This window comes from Apium graveolens, chromosome 4 (assembly GCF_009905375.1).
Source record: "Apium graveolens cultivar Ventura chromosome 4, ASM990537v1, whole genome shotgun sequence".
Classification (NCBI taxonomy): domain Eukaryota; kingdom Viridiplantae; phylum Streptophyta; class Magnoliopsida; order Apiales; family Apiaceae; genus Apium; species Apium graveolens.
In genome coordinates, this window is record NC_133650.1 from 201,128,390 (window position 1) to 201,144,420 (window position 16,031).

General features: G+C 37.8%; 2 protein-coding genes across 2 annotated transcripts; both read left to right on the plus strand.

The window, feature by feature from the left end:
- Positions 1 to 465: 465 nt before the first annotated feature.
- LOC141720545 (protein BUD31 homolog 1-like) lies at positions 466 to 3,809 on the plus strand. Its single transcript, XM_074523012.1, has 4 exons — positions 466 to 631; positions 2,354 to 2,457; positions 2,541 to 2,728; positions 3,395 to 3,809. The coding sequence occupies exons 1-4, from the start codon at positions 519 to 521 to the stop codon at positions 3,548 to 3,550; spliced, it is 561 nt and encodes a 186-aa protein (XP_074379113.1). The 5' UTR covers positions 466 to 518; the 3' UTR covers positions 3,551 to 3,809.
- A 1,609-nt stretch (positions 3,810 to 5,418) lies between these two features.
- LOC141719273 (protein FAR1-RELATED SEQUENCE 5-like) lies at positions 5,419 to 5,931 on the plus strand. Its single transcript, XM_074521650.1, has one exon. It carries the CDS (start codon positions 5,419 to 5,421, stop codon positions 5,929 to 5,931), a length of 513 nt encoding a protein of 170 aa, XP_074377751.1.
- The last annotated feature ends 10,100 nt before the right edge of the window (positions 5,932 to 16,031 follow it).

Here is a 16,031-nt window from a genome sequence, read left to right on the forward strand (position 1 = left end):
ATTTTCCTACAAAATAACTCATAACTAAGTTTTAGTCGGGAGTCTTTTCTTTATTCATATAACATATAAGTTATTAGTTATTATATTATTAAGTTCTCTCATATAATGTAAATAGTAATATTAAAAAAAAATTATTTTAATCAAACTAATAAAATAATTAATAAATTAAACTATTTTGAATTTTCTGGAAAACAGTTGAAGTAAACAGGTTGTTAGTCTCCTTATCCCTTTAAACAATGACCAAAACCTATGATCATACTAAATTACAATAACATCTTATTTCTAATTAATTTTATTATAAATTTATAATAATTATATATTTATATAAATATATTAAAATTAATATATAATTTAGATAAATAAATTTTAAAATTTATTTTAATATTAATGAATCCCGTGCATGACACTGGATTTAAGATATTATAGTTAACCCCACAAATTAAATCAACTGGCTCAGTATTGGGCTCGGGCTAGGGCCTCTTTTTCTTATCCATGTATCAATCTAAGCGATCCGTCTGATGTTGTCACTTTTCAGCAACACTCTCTGTGTCTCTGTCTCTCTCTCAAGTATCTCTCCCTTTCTGCCCTCGAATAGATCATATTCAGAGTTGCCCCTTTCTCAATTCTCAAGGTGCTACTCTAGCTTTTTATTGGAATTTATATATTCTTTTAAGTTAAGTATAATATCATTCAAGTGCCATCGTTTAAATTTACATTTTATATCTTTTTCATCAAAGTTTGTATTATATTTTTGCAATTAGAGTTATATGGTGTGTATAAATAGTTTATATCAGTTGGGCAATCTGTTTCCCCCGTAAATTAGTTGTAAAACGCTTTAATATATAGATGTATGTCATGGATTGCTTATGTTACGCTTAAATTAGTGAGAAATGTACCAAAATGTCACCATTTGAGTAAAAAATGCCCAAAATGTTATTTTTGAGAATTATGGCCCAAAATGTCGTGCCAAAACGCTACAAGAAGTAGTGTTAAGGCAGCTTCTTTTTTTTTTTGAAAAAAGTACACCCCATTTGATTTGTTTTTTTTAAGTTTTTATTGTGTATTGTTTTGGGCGGGAAACACCACTTAATGTTACTTAATGTTACTTAATGTTACGTTTTCAACCATCTTTTTTAAATTAATATTTTTAAATTTAATGATGACCATAATTTAACAAATGTTAATTTTTTCGGGTTCAATATCCCCTGTTGGGTTTTAGAAATATTAAAAAATTGAACAAAAGACACATCTAATTTAACGATTTTTAACATTTCAGGGTTCATCAATCCACTTTTGAGTTTTAGAAATATTAAGAGAAGAAATTAATAAAAGTAACACCGATTTAAGGTTTAGGGTTTAGGAGTCCCTAAACCCTAGAGCCTAAACCCTAATTTAATTTAGGGTCTCACGTCTCACGGGTGGAGAATTTATGATATGCTACTTGAGTCTGTCGCTTAAATGCGGTTTATATTGGTGGAGTTTTATCCCGTGCGTACTCGAAGGGTAGCGGCTCCCTAATTTAATCTAGGGTCTCACGAGAGGAGAATTTATGATATGATACTTGAGTCTGTCGCTTAAGTGCAGTTTATATTGGTTTACGTGGTTTGCATGCTATTATGTGAGCACGTAGAGTTTATCTCGTGCGCACTTGAAGGGTAGCAACTGCGGGTTCCGTAAGAGAAAACAAAATTAATCTAGGGTTTAGCCCTAAACCCTAGGAACCAGAAATGTAAACTTTAAATCAAGCAATTTTAAAATTTAAGGGTGTAACTTATTTTAATAATTTTTAACATTTTAGGGTTCACCAATCCTCTTTTAGGTTTTAAAAATAATTTAATTATTGTTTAATTAATTTAGGGTTTAATAATTTTTCATTTGAATTTAAAAATATATTTATTTTAAGAGAATATATGTAAAACTCTAGATGAAGTACTGTTTTGGGGCCAAAATGCTACGTGATGTAGTGTTTCATGTAGCGTTATGCACATTAAAAGTTAAAAAAAAATATAACCACACAACGCTACATTAAGTAGCGTTTTGGGCCTTTTGCCTAAATGCTACACAATGTAGTGTCTTAAAGTGACATTTTTGGCCATAATTTTCAGAAATAACATTTTGGACCATTTTTCACCCCAAGTGACATATGGGTACAACACCCTAAATTAGTTGATAAGATTATGGATTGCATATGTTAAGCCTTTTTAATCTTTTTGAATCGATGATTGCAATTTTACAGTAAAGTTGCCATCACTTTGTTAGGAAAATACCAATGTGTATAAGATAATAAAAATTTGAATACTATTGAAAGTTATTTTGTTTTCCTGTCCATTTTACGCAATGTTCTGTATTTTAGGTCTATAAGAATGCCGAAAGTTAGGACAAACCGTGTTAAGGTCCCCGAGGGTTTTGAACTGATTGAGCCTACTCTCCTCGAATTACAAGCAAAGATGAGAGAAGGTACATATTGCTATCTGTGCATATCTACCTTGAATTCTTTAGGAAATTCTAATAATGCATATGCCTTCTCATTTATTCGACAGCTGAAAATGATACTCATGATGGGAAGAGAAAGTGTGAGACATTGTGGCCGATATTTAAGATAGCGCATCAGAAGAGTCGATATGTTTATGATCTTTATCACCGCAGGAAGGAAATATCCAAAGAATTGTATGAGTTTTGCTTGGATCAAGGCTATGCTGACCGGAATTTGATAGCCAAGTGGAAAAAGGTTTACACCACATCCCTTGTAACATAAATGAAAGAAGGTTTCAAGTGATTCTGCCTGTCTGTCTTAAAAATATAACATCTTCCTAATTACAAACCTAGCGAATATGAGTAACATAGTAGAAAGTGGATCGTCATTTTTGTTTTATTGAGTGGACATTACTGGCTGTGTGGGTAGACAAAGTAATTTTCGGATCCTCATCATCTAATAATTTTCATAATCTATCAACACTGATATTAGTGTTCTATCCATTTTGAACTTTCTGGTAAACATTCATTTAATTATTAATTAAAAGGATAAAGTTTTTAGTTGGCGGGCTTTAATAATGTAACATCCTACCAATAATTGGTAATATTTTCTATAGTGATCCAGCCTCAAGGATAAAGTTTTTAAGCAAAAACTACCATGCATCCAAGTTTTTGTAGAATTTTAGATTGAACAGGACAAATATAATAGAGTTACAAGATAGATTTGTTTTATGGTACGCGTCTAAAGGCTTAGATTTGTTTTAACTGTGCCCATGTATGTATACTGCATATACACATCATATATCCGGTTACTCAATTTTTATATCTGTACAGTGATATCCGTAAAAGTTGCTGGTTAAGATTATGTGGTATAGAATTATCTATGTACCTTATTCTAATTGTCCTATCTGGAAAATGGCAGCCTGGCTATGAGCGTCTCTGCTGTTCAAGATGCATGCAACCGCGGGATCACAACTTCCAGACTACTTGTGTCTGCAGAGTTCCCAAACACCTGAGGGAGGAGAAGGTTATAGAGTGTGTGCATTGCGGTTGTAACGGCTGCGCAAGTGGAGACTAATAAGTTCATTTCCCCTCTGCATACATTAGGTGTACTGTTGCTATTGGATTAAAATAGCTCTTATGTACTTGTCTGATGCCTAAAACATGTCTCAACAGTATGAAAACCTAATCTAAGGCCTTCCATCCCAAGTACACTTTTGCAGTGGGTAATATTAGTATAATGATGTAATATGTATCATCTACTATTTTGGTTTGTTTTTAATCTTTGTACAACTTGAATGATTAGCCCTTATTGTATCAACTCTTTCTGTTTAAAAGTGTGCACAGAGAGTAGTGCAGAGAGTAGTGCTGTGATTACAAATGCTAGTTTTGTGGATGAAGTTCCTCCTCTAGACATGACCAAGTATTAGATTAAGTCCAAAGCAATGCCAAATTTGGTTTCATGCTATAATTTGTAACTAAATGCAAAAAAACAACTCTATAGGAGTTTCATAAATGGATGCAACTCTATAGGAGTTTCATAAATGGATGCATAAACCATAAATGAAATTTAAGTTGGTTTACTTCAAATGAAAGTTGGGAGATAGATAAAAATTAATTGAATTTGGAATTATTTGGTTTTAAAATATAATTAGTATAGTAGTTTAAATTTTATTTTAGCACTAAAAGGAATTTTGATGTTATATTATTGTAGTGATGACTATAGGCATTTTATATTTATCGTTGGACTCTTGCTCTTGTAAAGAATAGAATGGATGGAATTATACACGGGTACTGCGACCAAGACTCGTTCATGCTAGGGCATTTAAGTTTTGCTAATTATGTTAAGCTATTAAAATTTGGGGCCCTGTTCCCTAACAATCATGTGTCAGGAGACCTTAACCAACACACTATCTCCTGGCACGATCCAACGGCCAGGATTAAAAAAAAAATTCGCCTTTCCGCGTTTTTTTTCGCGGAAAGCTTCCCTTCCGCCTTTTTTTTCCGCGGAACATCTTTCCCTTCCGCGGATAATATTAGCGGAACGACTGTACTTGCAGTTTATAACCCTAAAACGATCACACTTTCCTTTTTGTGCAGCATTTGTCAAATTGGAGAGCAAATTTGGGGGAATTTTTGATTTTGTTCATCCTTATTCACTAATTATATTTGGTAAGCTCAATTTCTTGTTTTTTTCTTGTTGTAGTTATGGATAAGATGTTTGCTCGGTTTCAAGGTAGAAAAGCTTTGAGAAAAAGTGATAATGTTGTAAATAGTGAGGTTGTTGATATTAGTGGTAGTTGCTTACGTAATGATAATGTAAATTATGTTAACCTTGTTGATGATTGTGATGAAGATGTTTATGTTAGTGAACATAGATTTGAAAATGAAGATTTGCATGCAAATAGTGAGTTTGTGCATGAGAGTAGTGAGAGTAGGGATAAAAGTGTTGTTGGGGAAGAAAATATTGTAATTCCTTTCTTGAGTCAAAATTTTCCTAATTTGGTAGCCGCCGAAAATGTAATTAGGGCCTATGCTTTGAAAAATGGGTTTGCAATTAAAATTCAAAATACAAAAAGGCGTGTGGACAAAATAATATATGCCCGTACTTATATTTGTAATTTAGCGGGAGAAAACCGCGATAAAGAACCCGTAGAGGATGAAGAAGTTTTGATAGGAAGTGTCGGTAGTGAGAAGAAGAAAAGGCGTAGAGATAAACTTCCTAGAAGTGCATGTAAGTTTAGGATCTATGTGATTAATAGACGAAATACAAGGCATTGGGAGATAACATCGTTGGAGTTAAATCACAATCACGATGTTGTGTCGCCTTCTAAGATGAATTTGATTAAAAGGGAGCGACATGTAACCACCGCCTAAAAGAATTTAATTAAGAGTTTACATGTTTCGGGTATTGCGCCTAGACAACAAATGAATATATTTGGAAAAATGTATGGAGGAGAGGAGCAAGTAGGGTTTCGTGCCCAACACTTGAGAAATGTCGTGCGAGATTTTAGAAAAGATAATTTGGGTGTGAATGATGCGCAAGCGGGATTGGATTTGTTACATAGGTTAGAAGAGGAAAGTGGAGGAAATTTTTTTATTCGGACTCTAATTGATGAAGAAGGAAGATTGAAGTGTCTTTTATGGGTTGACCCCCGGTCGTTGTTGGCCTACAAAATTTTTGGTGATGTGGTTGCATTTGATACAACATATCGAACAAATAGGTATGCTATGCCGTTTGTGCCGTTCACCGGGGTGAATCATCACTATCAATCGGTTTCCTTTGGTTTTGTACTAATGCGTGATGAATTGAAGACTACATTTGAGTGGGTTTTGGGTACTTGGTTAGATGCCGTTGAAGGAAAAGCACCTTTGGCTATTATCACCGATCAAGATCAAGCGATGGCGGGGGCAATTCAATCTCAACTACCGAACACGACATATTTGTTGTGTTCGTAGCACATTAGTAAAAAAATTCCGGAGAAGCTCTCAACCTACTATGCAAAGGAGGAATTTAAAGGTGACTTCAACAATTTCATATATCACTCGTTGACCGAAGAAATTTTTGAGGATAGGTGGAAAGCATTTATCTTGAAGTACAAGTTGGAGGATAATACATGGTTGCAAGGCTTGTATAATTTGAAGCATAAGTGGATTGATGCTTATATACGTAACATTTTTTTCGCGGGTCAAAAAACAACTTTAAGAAGCGAATGAATGAATGCCTTTTTTGATGCTTATGTAGGGTCTTGCACGGGGTTGAAAGAATTTGTTGAGGGTGCACAAAAAGCGTTAGAAAGACAATTTATGCGTGAGAAAGAAGAGGATTATAATACACGTCATAAAATTCGTTGCATGCGACTGAACACCGCCTTGGAGCAACATGCCGCTTCCATTTATACGAAAGAGATGTTCAAAAAATTTCAAGAGCAATTGGTTGAGGCCGCAAAGTACTTTGTGGAGAAGGATAGAGACCGTTCCTTAGAAGATGTGGAGGATACGTACTACAAATGTTATCGACCATTAATGGTTGAGTATAAGAGAACCACTGATCTCGTTACCTTCAACAAATTGTCATTTCGGGGTTCTTGCATATGTAGCATGTTTGAGCATTCGGGCATGCCGTGTCGTCATATTATTTCCGTGTTGACAAAGAGGTGTGTTGCCGAATTACCCGAACATTTTGTGAAACGGAGGTGGACTAGGGATGCCAATAGAGTTGATGGTGTGTTGCCATATCATATGCCTGGAGATGATGCCTCATCCCATGATTTGACTCCAACGGAAAGATTAAATCACATGACTATACTTACTATGGGGTTTAGTCATAGTTGCATGACGTCGAAGGAACGTTATGAGTATGCCGTGAGGGTTTTTAATCGAGAGACCGAAATTATTGAGAAAATGCCCGTTCATAGGGTGGAAGGTGTTGGAAGTGAATTTGATACCAAAATTTCTCAACAAAGTGGAGAGAAATTGTATGAAACTATTCTTGACCCCGTTGTTTCGAAAACCAAAGGACGCAAAAAAGAGCACCGAATTAAAAGTCCTGTTGAGGAACTTGCAAAGAAAAAAAAGGAAATGCGGACATTGCAACATTGAGGGACATGATGCTAGAAAATGTTTAGTGAAATTGGAAGAATTGAGAAAAAGTCAAAGTGGCCAATTGTAATTCAAATTTTATATAACACTCTCTAATATATTGTTTTGTCGTCCTTTACACTTATATTGATTTTAGTAGTTCCACCTCATTTTGGTAACATGTATTTGTTCTTGTTATATGTAGGTGAAATGACCAATACTTCGGATGACGAGTCAGTGTCTCACGTTAGCAACACATTCTCGGACTTGGACTCCGAATTCGAGGATTGTATGTCACCAACATTTAGCGAGTTGGATGTAATCGCTCGTGAATGGAGCGAAGAACTAGCACGGTTAAACGAAGGACCTCCCCTAGTGGAGGAAGAAGACCCGGAGTTGCACCCTCCAGAAGAAGAGGAATACCGTTCAAGGGTTTGGGCTGAAGCATGCCACTGGTTAACCCTTCCTTGCATGTTTGTAAGAGTTTGGAGCAATGTGCCGCCTTACTTTCTCCCGTTTTTGAACTTGGGTAAGGACTCCCCCGATGGCCCTTGGAGACTGTCCGAATGGGATGGCGGTAAAATTGTGAAATGTGATAGGATCGCGAACATACGTAAGTTGAAACCTCGTGAGGGTGCCATTCGGGACCAAGTACGCATTGATCACGTCAAGGGTTGGGTGTCCCACTTACGTGGTGACGATACCACCGCATGGGCTTGGAGGCGTGCACCATGGTGCAAATTCACTCTCTATGACGGGTCAAGTACCATTCCCGTCACAATATGGAATGATCACGAGACCCATAGAGAAGTCACTGAAGGTGTGCTCCGCGAAGGATGTGTTGTTGTGCTCTATTGGGTTACATGCATTGTCAGGGTCGACGCCCCCCGGGGTCTCAACGCATCGATTATCGGCCAGCTTCTCTAACGTTTTAGAGATATTTAGTTAATTAGGGTAGCTCATACGAGAATTCCCTTTGTTTAAGTATTTTTTTGTATTTCGATGTAATTTTGTCAAACTAGACAAGTTAAACACTTATTTGGATTTGAATTGCGACAATTATGTAATTTCTAATTTGTCATTGACCCATTACTTCAAAACTTATTATGTCGAAACACAACTCTTTTAATGTGATATGAAATAGAATGCAACTTTATTTTGTAATATTTATGCTTGTCATGCATGGGAATTTACATGCAAAGTTGGAAAAATGACCATATGCTAGTCATTATAGTCAAGTAATTCTTAAATTTTGGAAGTCATAAGAAACGATGTTCTAATCAACATTTTATTGCATAATCCAGTTCATATAGTTGAAATACATCATTATTTTACAGATTTAACATAAAATAGGGGATAAAATATCCAGAATCTTTCTGTCCTTTCCGCGGAAAATAACCGCGGAAAGCACTAACCCTTCCGCGCTTATTTTCCGCGGAAAGGACATAAAGTTTTTTGGAAATATGCCTTCTGGAAAGGAACCATCCCACCTATTTTACAGGATACCAACCAAACAAGCAACAGTCTATGCACAGTCAAACAACAGCAACCTGTATAATGTAAAAAAAAAATTCGCCAAATTTAGGCACCCCTCCAAATATGGGCCAAATCGCCAAAACTTTACAAAACCTTAAATTTTGAAATTTCTCCAAACCTTTTAAAATTTGCACACAAGTGTATGGGGGCCATTATATATATAAATCAATAAAAAATAAAAACTAAAAACTAAAAAGGGGACGAGAAAGGGACACGGTTGATAAACGACTGATATAAACGAAACAAGTGTCAATTGTCATTAAACCAAATAAAGGGGACGCAATGATGTTCAAATGTAATGAAACAAGTTCAACTACACTACACAAGCATAAGATTAAGTCACAAGTTCAACTAAACTACACAACTAGATGAATGACCTAACTACTACTCTTTCCGGCTACCCTCTCCATCCTTTGCCTCATGCGATGTGTTGGTATGGGTTTAGCCATCTCTCTTTGAAGCTCCTTCGCAATCCTATAACGAAATATCTCCACGTCCGAGGCATCCCAATGCACTTTAGCCAGGTCATATCCCTACAAGGTGTAGTCCATATATTTGCACACGTACACACCGCAATCTGAGTAGTTATCTTGTTTAGGCATTGTATCCCTAACATGAACTAAAGGCTCTTCATCTGGGATATTTCTATTCTTGCCAATATAACAAAGCATACCTCCAACAACTCCAACCTAACACCCAACAAAAAATAACATCAGTTCACGAAAGTAATAAGGAAAGATTTAGAAATTACAATATAAGGTGTCGTCGAGGAACTATTACCACACACTCTTCCTCTTCGGGATATTTAGCGTTGTAGTTCATAAGATCAAGTACCATCACGCCCCATTCCTTCACAGAAAATATCATGAGAATCCAATGGTCCTGGTTCACGTTCGCGGGAAGAAATATGTAGTCCACCTGGTTAATTGGTGGACCTACCCCACAACTCGCCCAATTAACAAAGAAATGCATGGTCCTCGCAGAATAGGAACGTGAGTAGTCCACTTTTTTCGCCAACTCCATAAAAAGTGGATCCATGAAGTAGTATGAAGGCATCCTCGAATACACCCCCGCGGCAGCTATGGCCTCCTCACGATCACGCAATAACCACTGCAAGAAACATGTTATACGATAAATGAAACAAAAAGAAGAACATAAATGAAAGAAGGTCAAAGATTATACCATGTAGGCATATATGATCCTATCATCTAGCCATCCTTTGGGTTCCAAACTCTGCATAACACTTGTGTCCAAGGTCCAATTAAGATCGTGTTTAATAGGACCACTCCCGGGAAAACCACCGCATCCTCAATCCCTCCTAATAGCGTCCATCCTCTCCCACTTTAGTCTCTTATTTATATCCCATTTCTCTTCCACAGGGTGACGGATATCCATCTTCTCAGCCCTGGAAGACGAGCCTGCTGCAAATACAGATGCCTGTGTCGGGGCCTGTGACACCTGCTGAGACGACTGTGTCATGTCCATTACATCGGCCTCTCGAGTCTCTCCAACTGTAGGCCTCATCGCCTCGGGAGAAAGATAAACATGCTTGAACACTGGAGCCATATATGCCGGACCTCTAACATCCTGCATGAATCGACAGTACGGCTCAAGAAACATAGGGGCAATCCTCCCAAACTCCTGCTCATACTCAGGGGGAATGCTACTATCCATAGATTGCAGACATGCCAACCCCTTCTGTATCTGCAAAATACATTTGTGGCATATAATCAGATGTTACTATAATGCAAAGGAGGAAACAATTCTAAAAAATATCGGGGAAACAATTATTAACAAACTTACAAGGTCAAATTCCTGCGAGTTGTTAAACAACTCCCGGGTGCTGTATGATAAGTGGCATTTTATACCACTTAAAACGTCTTATAATGGCTTGAATTGATGTCTTGAAATCAGGTATTTTGTGTATTTGATGTGTTTTTCTAGTGTTTTTGCATTTCAGGGTATAACTTGCGTATGTAGGAAGAATTCATTAGAAATAAGCCTAGGGAAGTGCTTGGCATTGGTTGTGGAAAGTTGGGGGCAAAACGCAGCAAAATTGGGAGCAGAATTCAGAATTTTCCAGAAGGTGCTGGGGCGCCCGCTCAGGATGCTGGGGTGGCCGCCCAGGAGCTGGGGCGCCCGCTCAGGAATCTGGGGGCGACCGCCCGGGGATGAAAATTTTAATACTAATTTTTACAATCCTTATTCTGATGGACTTCTGAGATGACTGGTTCTTGTGGGCTTCTATATAAGTAGTTTTCAGAGATGTTTCAAAGTATGTGGTATTAAGCAATGAGCAAGGAGATAAGTAAGAAGACCGGTTTAGCACATCACACGAAGAAGAGGAAGCATACGTTTTCTTGTGATTCTTTTATTCGTTGTAACAGTGGATGCTAGTTTTCTTTACTTTGAACCTTATTACTCTTGTGACGTACTCTGGTTTTAATAAGTATTTTTATTAGTTTATATTGTGTGTTATTATCATGTTTTCTTATGAACCCATGGTGACGATGAGTTCTATCATGGGCTAATCGTGATCATGGGGTCATAGCGGATTTACTATGGATTTCTTTAGTTAGTTGTTTAATACCTTAGTGTGTGATGATTATATGATATCTAGCATAGGTTGTGCTTATTCGTCTTATGTGCGTCGCAGACATATAAGATAGTCTGTTAATCTCTTGTGAAGCGACGGTGGATCTTGAGGTTTAGAACTTGCCATGCTAGCATAGGTTCATGTATGTGTATGCATGACTAGTGGGTAACTCTAACCGTTTTACTTGCCCTGTGTAATCATAAAGAATAACTTGTGCTTAAATCGTTATGTTGTCAAATTCTGTAGACATATAGGGTCTCAACATAATTAATGCCTATTCAACTTCTATCTTAATTGTGGATGTTTGGTAGAATGGTATTAGTACAACGAAAGTTGGCTTTTATCAGTTTTGTGTTATTCGATTAATATCATCACCGTTACATGCTAAGGGTAATAACAATAACTATTGAAGGAAGTAGTAATGAAGTTATGATCTCATGTGTGTTTAATATTGTTAATTCCAGTATCAATTAAGTATTTTAATTCTCGTAGTTAATTGTAGTTAATAATTAGTTAATCAAACTTAAGTGTTATTTTCTTGACATTGAGAAGTAATTATACATTGGTGAGTAAGCGGTAATTGAACATAATCAGTCTGAGTCTTGTTAGGGCGAAATCACGCACTAATATTCACGCAAGTATACGCGTTCGCAAGTAATATAGAATACTTTCTAGTTCGTTCCCTCAGAGACTCAGACTAATTTATTGTCTAATTTAACTCACTCACCAATGTATGATTACTTCTCAATGTTAAGATAATAACACTTAAAATTGTTGATTAAATATTAACTATAATTAACTACTTAATTAACCACTTAACTAACACTTCAATTTATCAATAATAAAACACTCATGAGATCACAACTTCATTATTACTTCCTTCTATAGCCATAGTTATTACCTTTAGCATATGACAGTGATGATATTAATCGAATAACACGAAACTGATAAAAGCCAACTTTCATTGTACTAATACCATTCTACCAAACATCCACAATTAAGATAGAAGTTGAATAGTCATCAATTATGTTGAGTTCCTATATGTCTACAGAAATTGACAACACAACGATTTAAGCACAAGTTATTCCTTTTGATTACATAGGGCAAATAAAACTGTTAGAGTTACCCACTAATCATGCACAACGTACATGAACCTATGCTAGCATGGCAAGTTCTAAATCTCAAGATCCACCGTCGCTTCACAAGAGATTAACACCCTATCTTATATATTCGCGACGCACATAAGACGAATACGCACAACCAATACTAGATATCATGCAATCATCACACACTAAAGTATTAAACAATTAATTAAAGAATTCCATAATAAATCCGTTGCAACCCCATGATCACGATTAGCCCGTAATAGAACTTATCGCCATCATGGGTTCATATGAAATCATGATAAACGAACACAAGAAAATAACAACTAAACTAATTATATTAAAACAGAGTACGTCACAAGAGTAAATAAGTCAAAGCAAGAAAACTAGCATCCAACGTTACAACGAAACAAGAATCACAAGAATATATGCTTCCTCTTCGTTGCTGTGTGCTAAATCGGTCTTCTTCCTTATCTACTTCGCTTCTTGCAAAACACAATCTAAAACATAATCTCCTCTTAATACTCTGTGAAAAACGTCTCAAATCTACTTATATAATAGTCCCATAAAACTCAGATTACAGAGAAGTTGGAAGCCAAACAGAAGTAGAAGTCTAAAACAATATATTTTTTTCCCCGACCCTGCGCGGCCGCTCAGCATTTCTGCGCGGGCGCGCAAGGCTGCTGCGCGGCCGCTCAGCATTGTTGTGCGGGCGCGCAGGACCCTACTGGAAAATTTCCAGGTTTGCTCCGCTTCTTCGCCGTAATCTGCCCGTTCTTTTCCTCTCGCAATGGTGAACACATGCCAAGGCTTATTCTTGATGATTCCTCCTCCGAAATGCAACTAATACCCTGAAATGCATAAACACTAGAAAAACGCATCAAATACACAAAATACTTGATTTCAAGACACCAATTTAAGCCATTTTAAGACGTTCTAAGTGGTATAAAATGCCACTTATCACACCCCTAAACTTAAATCGATGCTTGTCCTCAAGCGTCACAGACTCAAAAACAAATAAAAATATGTATGAATGCAATCTATATGAAAATGCAACGATCCCCCTTACTACAATTAACCAACCAAATTGTCACATCTCAACGAATGCAGTTAGACACTAAAGATCAAGAAACTCATGCAAACGGACATACCGCCAGAAACGTGGTGTGTGCAAATGCTTAACAGATATGCTTCGGAACTAGACCAATTACTATGACTAGACTATCCTCAAGGCAATCCTACGATTATACAAAGAATAAAAATTCTAGGCACAAAGTGATATACAATACTACAAGAACTTTGGAGCTTACTACGGAATCGTGCTTTTTATTTACAACTCAAATGCTTATTTGACCGTGCAATGAGTGAGGTCCACAAAAGACTTATACAATGGTATCCATGTAACGAGCGTTAGGTTAGCGGATCCCAGACTCTAAAAGCCTTAGGTCACTAGGCACAAAGTCCCCTAAGAACTTAATAACTCGAATACCAAAGAGCCCACTCTTGATCAATTACGCAATTTTTTTTTTTTTTTATAACTCTGAGCAAGTGCGTTTCGCTCCATCTTGCTCAACCCTAGACTACTCGCATAACATGCGAGCCGGCTACTAGCCATTTGACGCCTAGCCACAACTAGCAACAAATTCCATTTTTACTCCATTTTTTTTTCTTTTTCATGCCTTTACCACTAAGAACCTATTATCAAATTCTAAGCATAATAAATAGATTATCCTCGAAAATAATCAGATCATAACAACAATCTAGTCCTTCAGCATTCTCTAAGACTTAGTGACAATACAAGTGCTTCTAGCATGCATATCAACCTACACAACTTAATATCACTTTAATGCTATCACTACACTCGCATCAATATCACAATTCAGTCGATAAATCATTGCAAAAGGGATCATGGTATATGCATGAGCTATATGATATGACAAACAAATAAAGCTATATATAAAAAAAACTATATGGCAAAAATTATGCAACTATATGAACTAACTATCATGAATATGCAACTATATGACACACACAAAATATTCCTTAACTACCACCCCCAAACTTAAAATCTTCACTGTCCCCAGTGAAGGTAGTAGAAAGGAACACAGGGTATACCTACTCGGAGTCATCATCATCATCACCCTCAGTGGGTGGAGTATCAGGCGGCGGGTATGCAGAGTCCTCACCAAAAACTGGCCACTGGATATCAGCTCCAAGGCCTCGAAAAGCAGTCCCTAACGCAAGGGTGAGCTCCTGAGCAAACCTGCTCTGCGTCTCATACATGGCATCCATCCGCCGTGAAAGCCTCATATACTGGGCATTACCCATCCCAGCACCCTCCTGAGCTCTCGAAGAACTAGCCTCACCACGCCCTGGCCTGGCCATAGTAGCACCTCGTGCTGGACGCCCTCCTGGAAGACGATAACACAGCCCATGCTCCTCAGGCTCACCACCGGTCCACTCCTGCATCCCATTCAGAGTGCCAGAATCTATAGGAGCTGCTGGCAACTGCAACTGCTCATGAGCCGGCCAGTTCACTCCTACTGCACGGCATAGCTTTGTAACCGTGGATGCATAAGGGATGTTCATATGCTTTGCTCCCCTCAAAAACTTCAGAATTCCTTGGTAGATAAACTCACCAAGGTCCACATAGTATTCCTCATTCAGAATTCCCCACAACAACTGTGCTCTCTCAACTGTGACCTCGTGTGCATGTGAAGAAGGCAAAATATTAGCACATATAAATGCGTTCCATGCACGGGTATACCTGTTCATGGCGATCGCCGGAAAGTGACGATACTCATTATTGGCTGGACTGCGGTTCCAAACTGTGCCCGGTCGACAGAGAGTCGCACAAATCAAATCCAAGTCAAAATCCTCAGCATTCTTTTCATTCCAGTTCTCCTCCTCGGGCTTCCTCTCTCGCTGTCCAATCACTCGGCGAATCGCCGCAGGATGATAATCAACCGTCAGCCCACGAACTACAGAAAACCCATTCTTTTCAGCCTTCGCGTTCGCGTAGAACTCGCGAACAACACTCATCGGTACTGCTTCGGGTGACTCACAAAAAGCTATCCACCCCTTCTCTGTAATCATGGGCAACAACTCACCATCCCTCCCTGATGGTAAAAACCCCCTCTCCTTCAGAATCGGCTTCCCCAACAGCCTAGTGTACTCCTCCTCCGCGGCTCTGTCAGTTAACCGAGGCCTTGCAGCAGTACCCCTTGATGAATCAGCAGTAGGAACTGTGCTGCTGTTGTCAATAGTGCGTGCTCTCTTGGGTGCCATTGATTTGTGAATAAAAGTGTGTAAGAACTGATTTTTTGATGTTTATGAGAGGGTTTAAGTGTAGGAAGTTGTGGAAGATATGTAGGATAGGTGTATGTATATATAGGGTGTGGAGTAGGTTAAATTAGATTAGGAGTGGGGTTGAGGGATAAAATCATGGGTTAATGGGAAAAGAATTCGTGGGTTTATGGGCTGTAATGGGTTTTTGTGTTTTTGTTTTTTTGTTTTTTATTTTTCTGAACTGTAAAAAATTTTCTGGAACTCGACCCCTGCGCGGCCGCTCAGCATTTCTGCGCGGGCGCGCAGAGGGTCTCTGGAAAAAAAAATTTTCAGCCCCTGTTTTCTGATTTTTTTGTGTTTTTGGATAGGTTATTAACTTCTAAGGGTTCCTGTAACAACAATTCATGGGTTGCCTCCCACGCAGCGCTTCTTTTTCGTCATTAGCTTGACGTTCC

Bases quoted from the DNA above. Each gene is read 5' to 3' on its own strand.
- LOC141720545 (XM_074523012.1), top strand. From the start codon at position 519: ATGTTGTCACTTTTCAGCAACACTCTCTGTGTCTCTGTCTCTCTCTCA. The intron at 632-2,353 runs GTGCTACTCTAG...TCTGTATTTTAG, and splicing joins CCCCTTTCTCAATTCTCAAG to GTCTATAAGAATGCCGAAAG. The intron at 2,458-2,540 runs GTACATATTGCT...TTTATTCGACAG, and splicing joins ACAAGCAAAGATGAGAGAAG to CTGAAAATGATACTCATGAT.
- LOC141719273 (XM_074521650.1), top strand. From the start codon at position 5,419: ATGTATGGAGGAGAGGAGCAAGTAGGGTTTCGTGCCCAACACTTGAGA.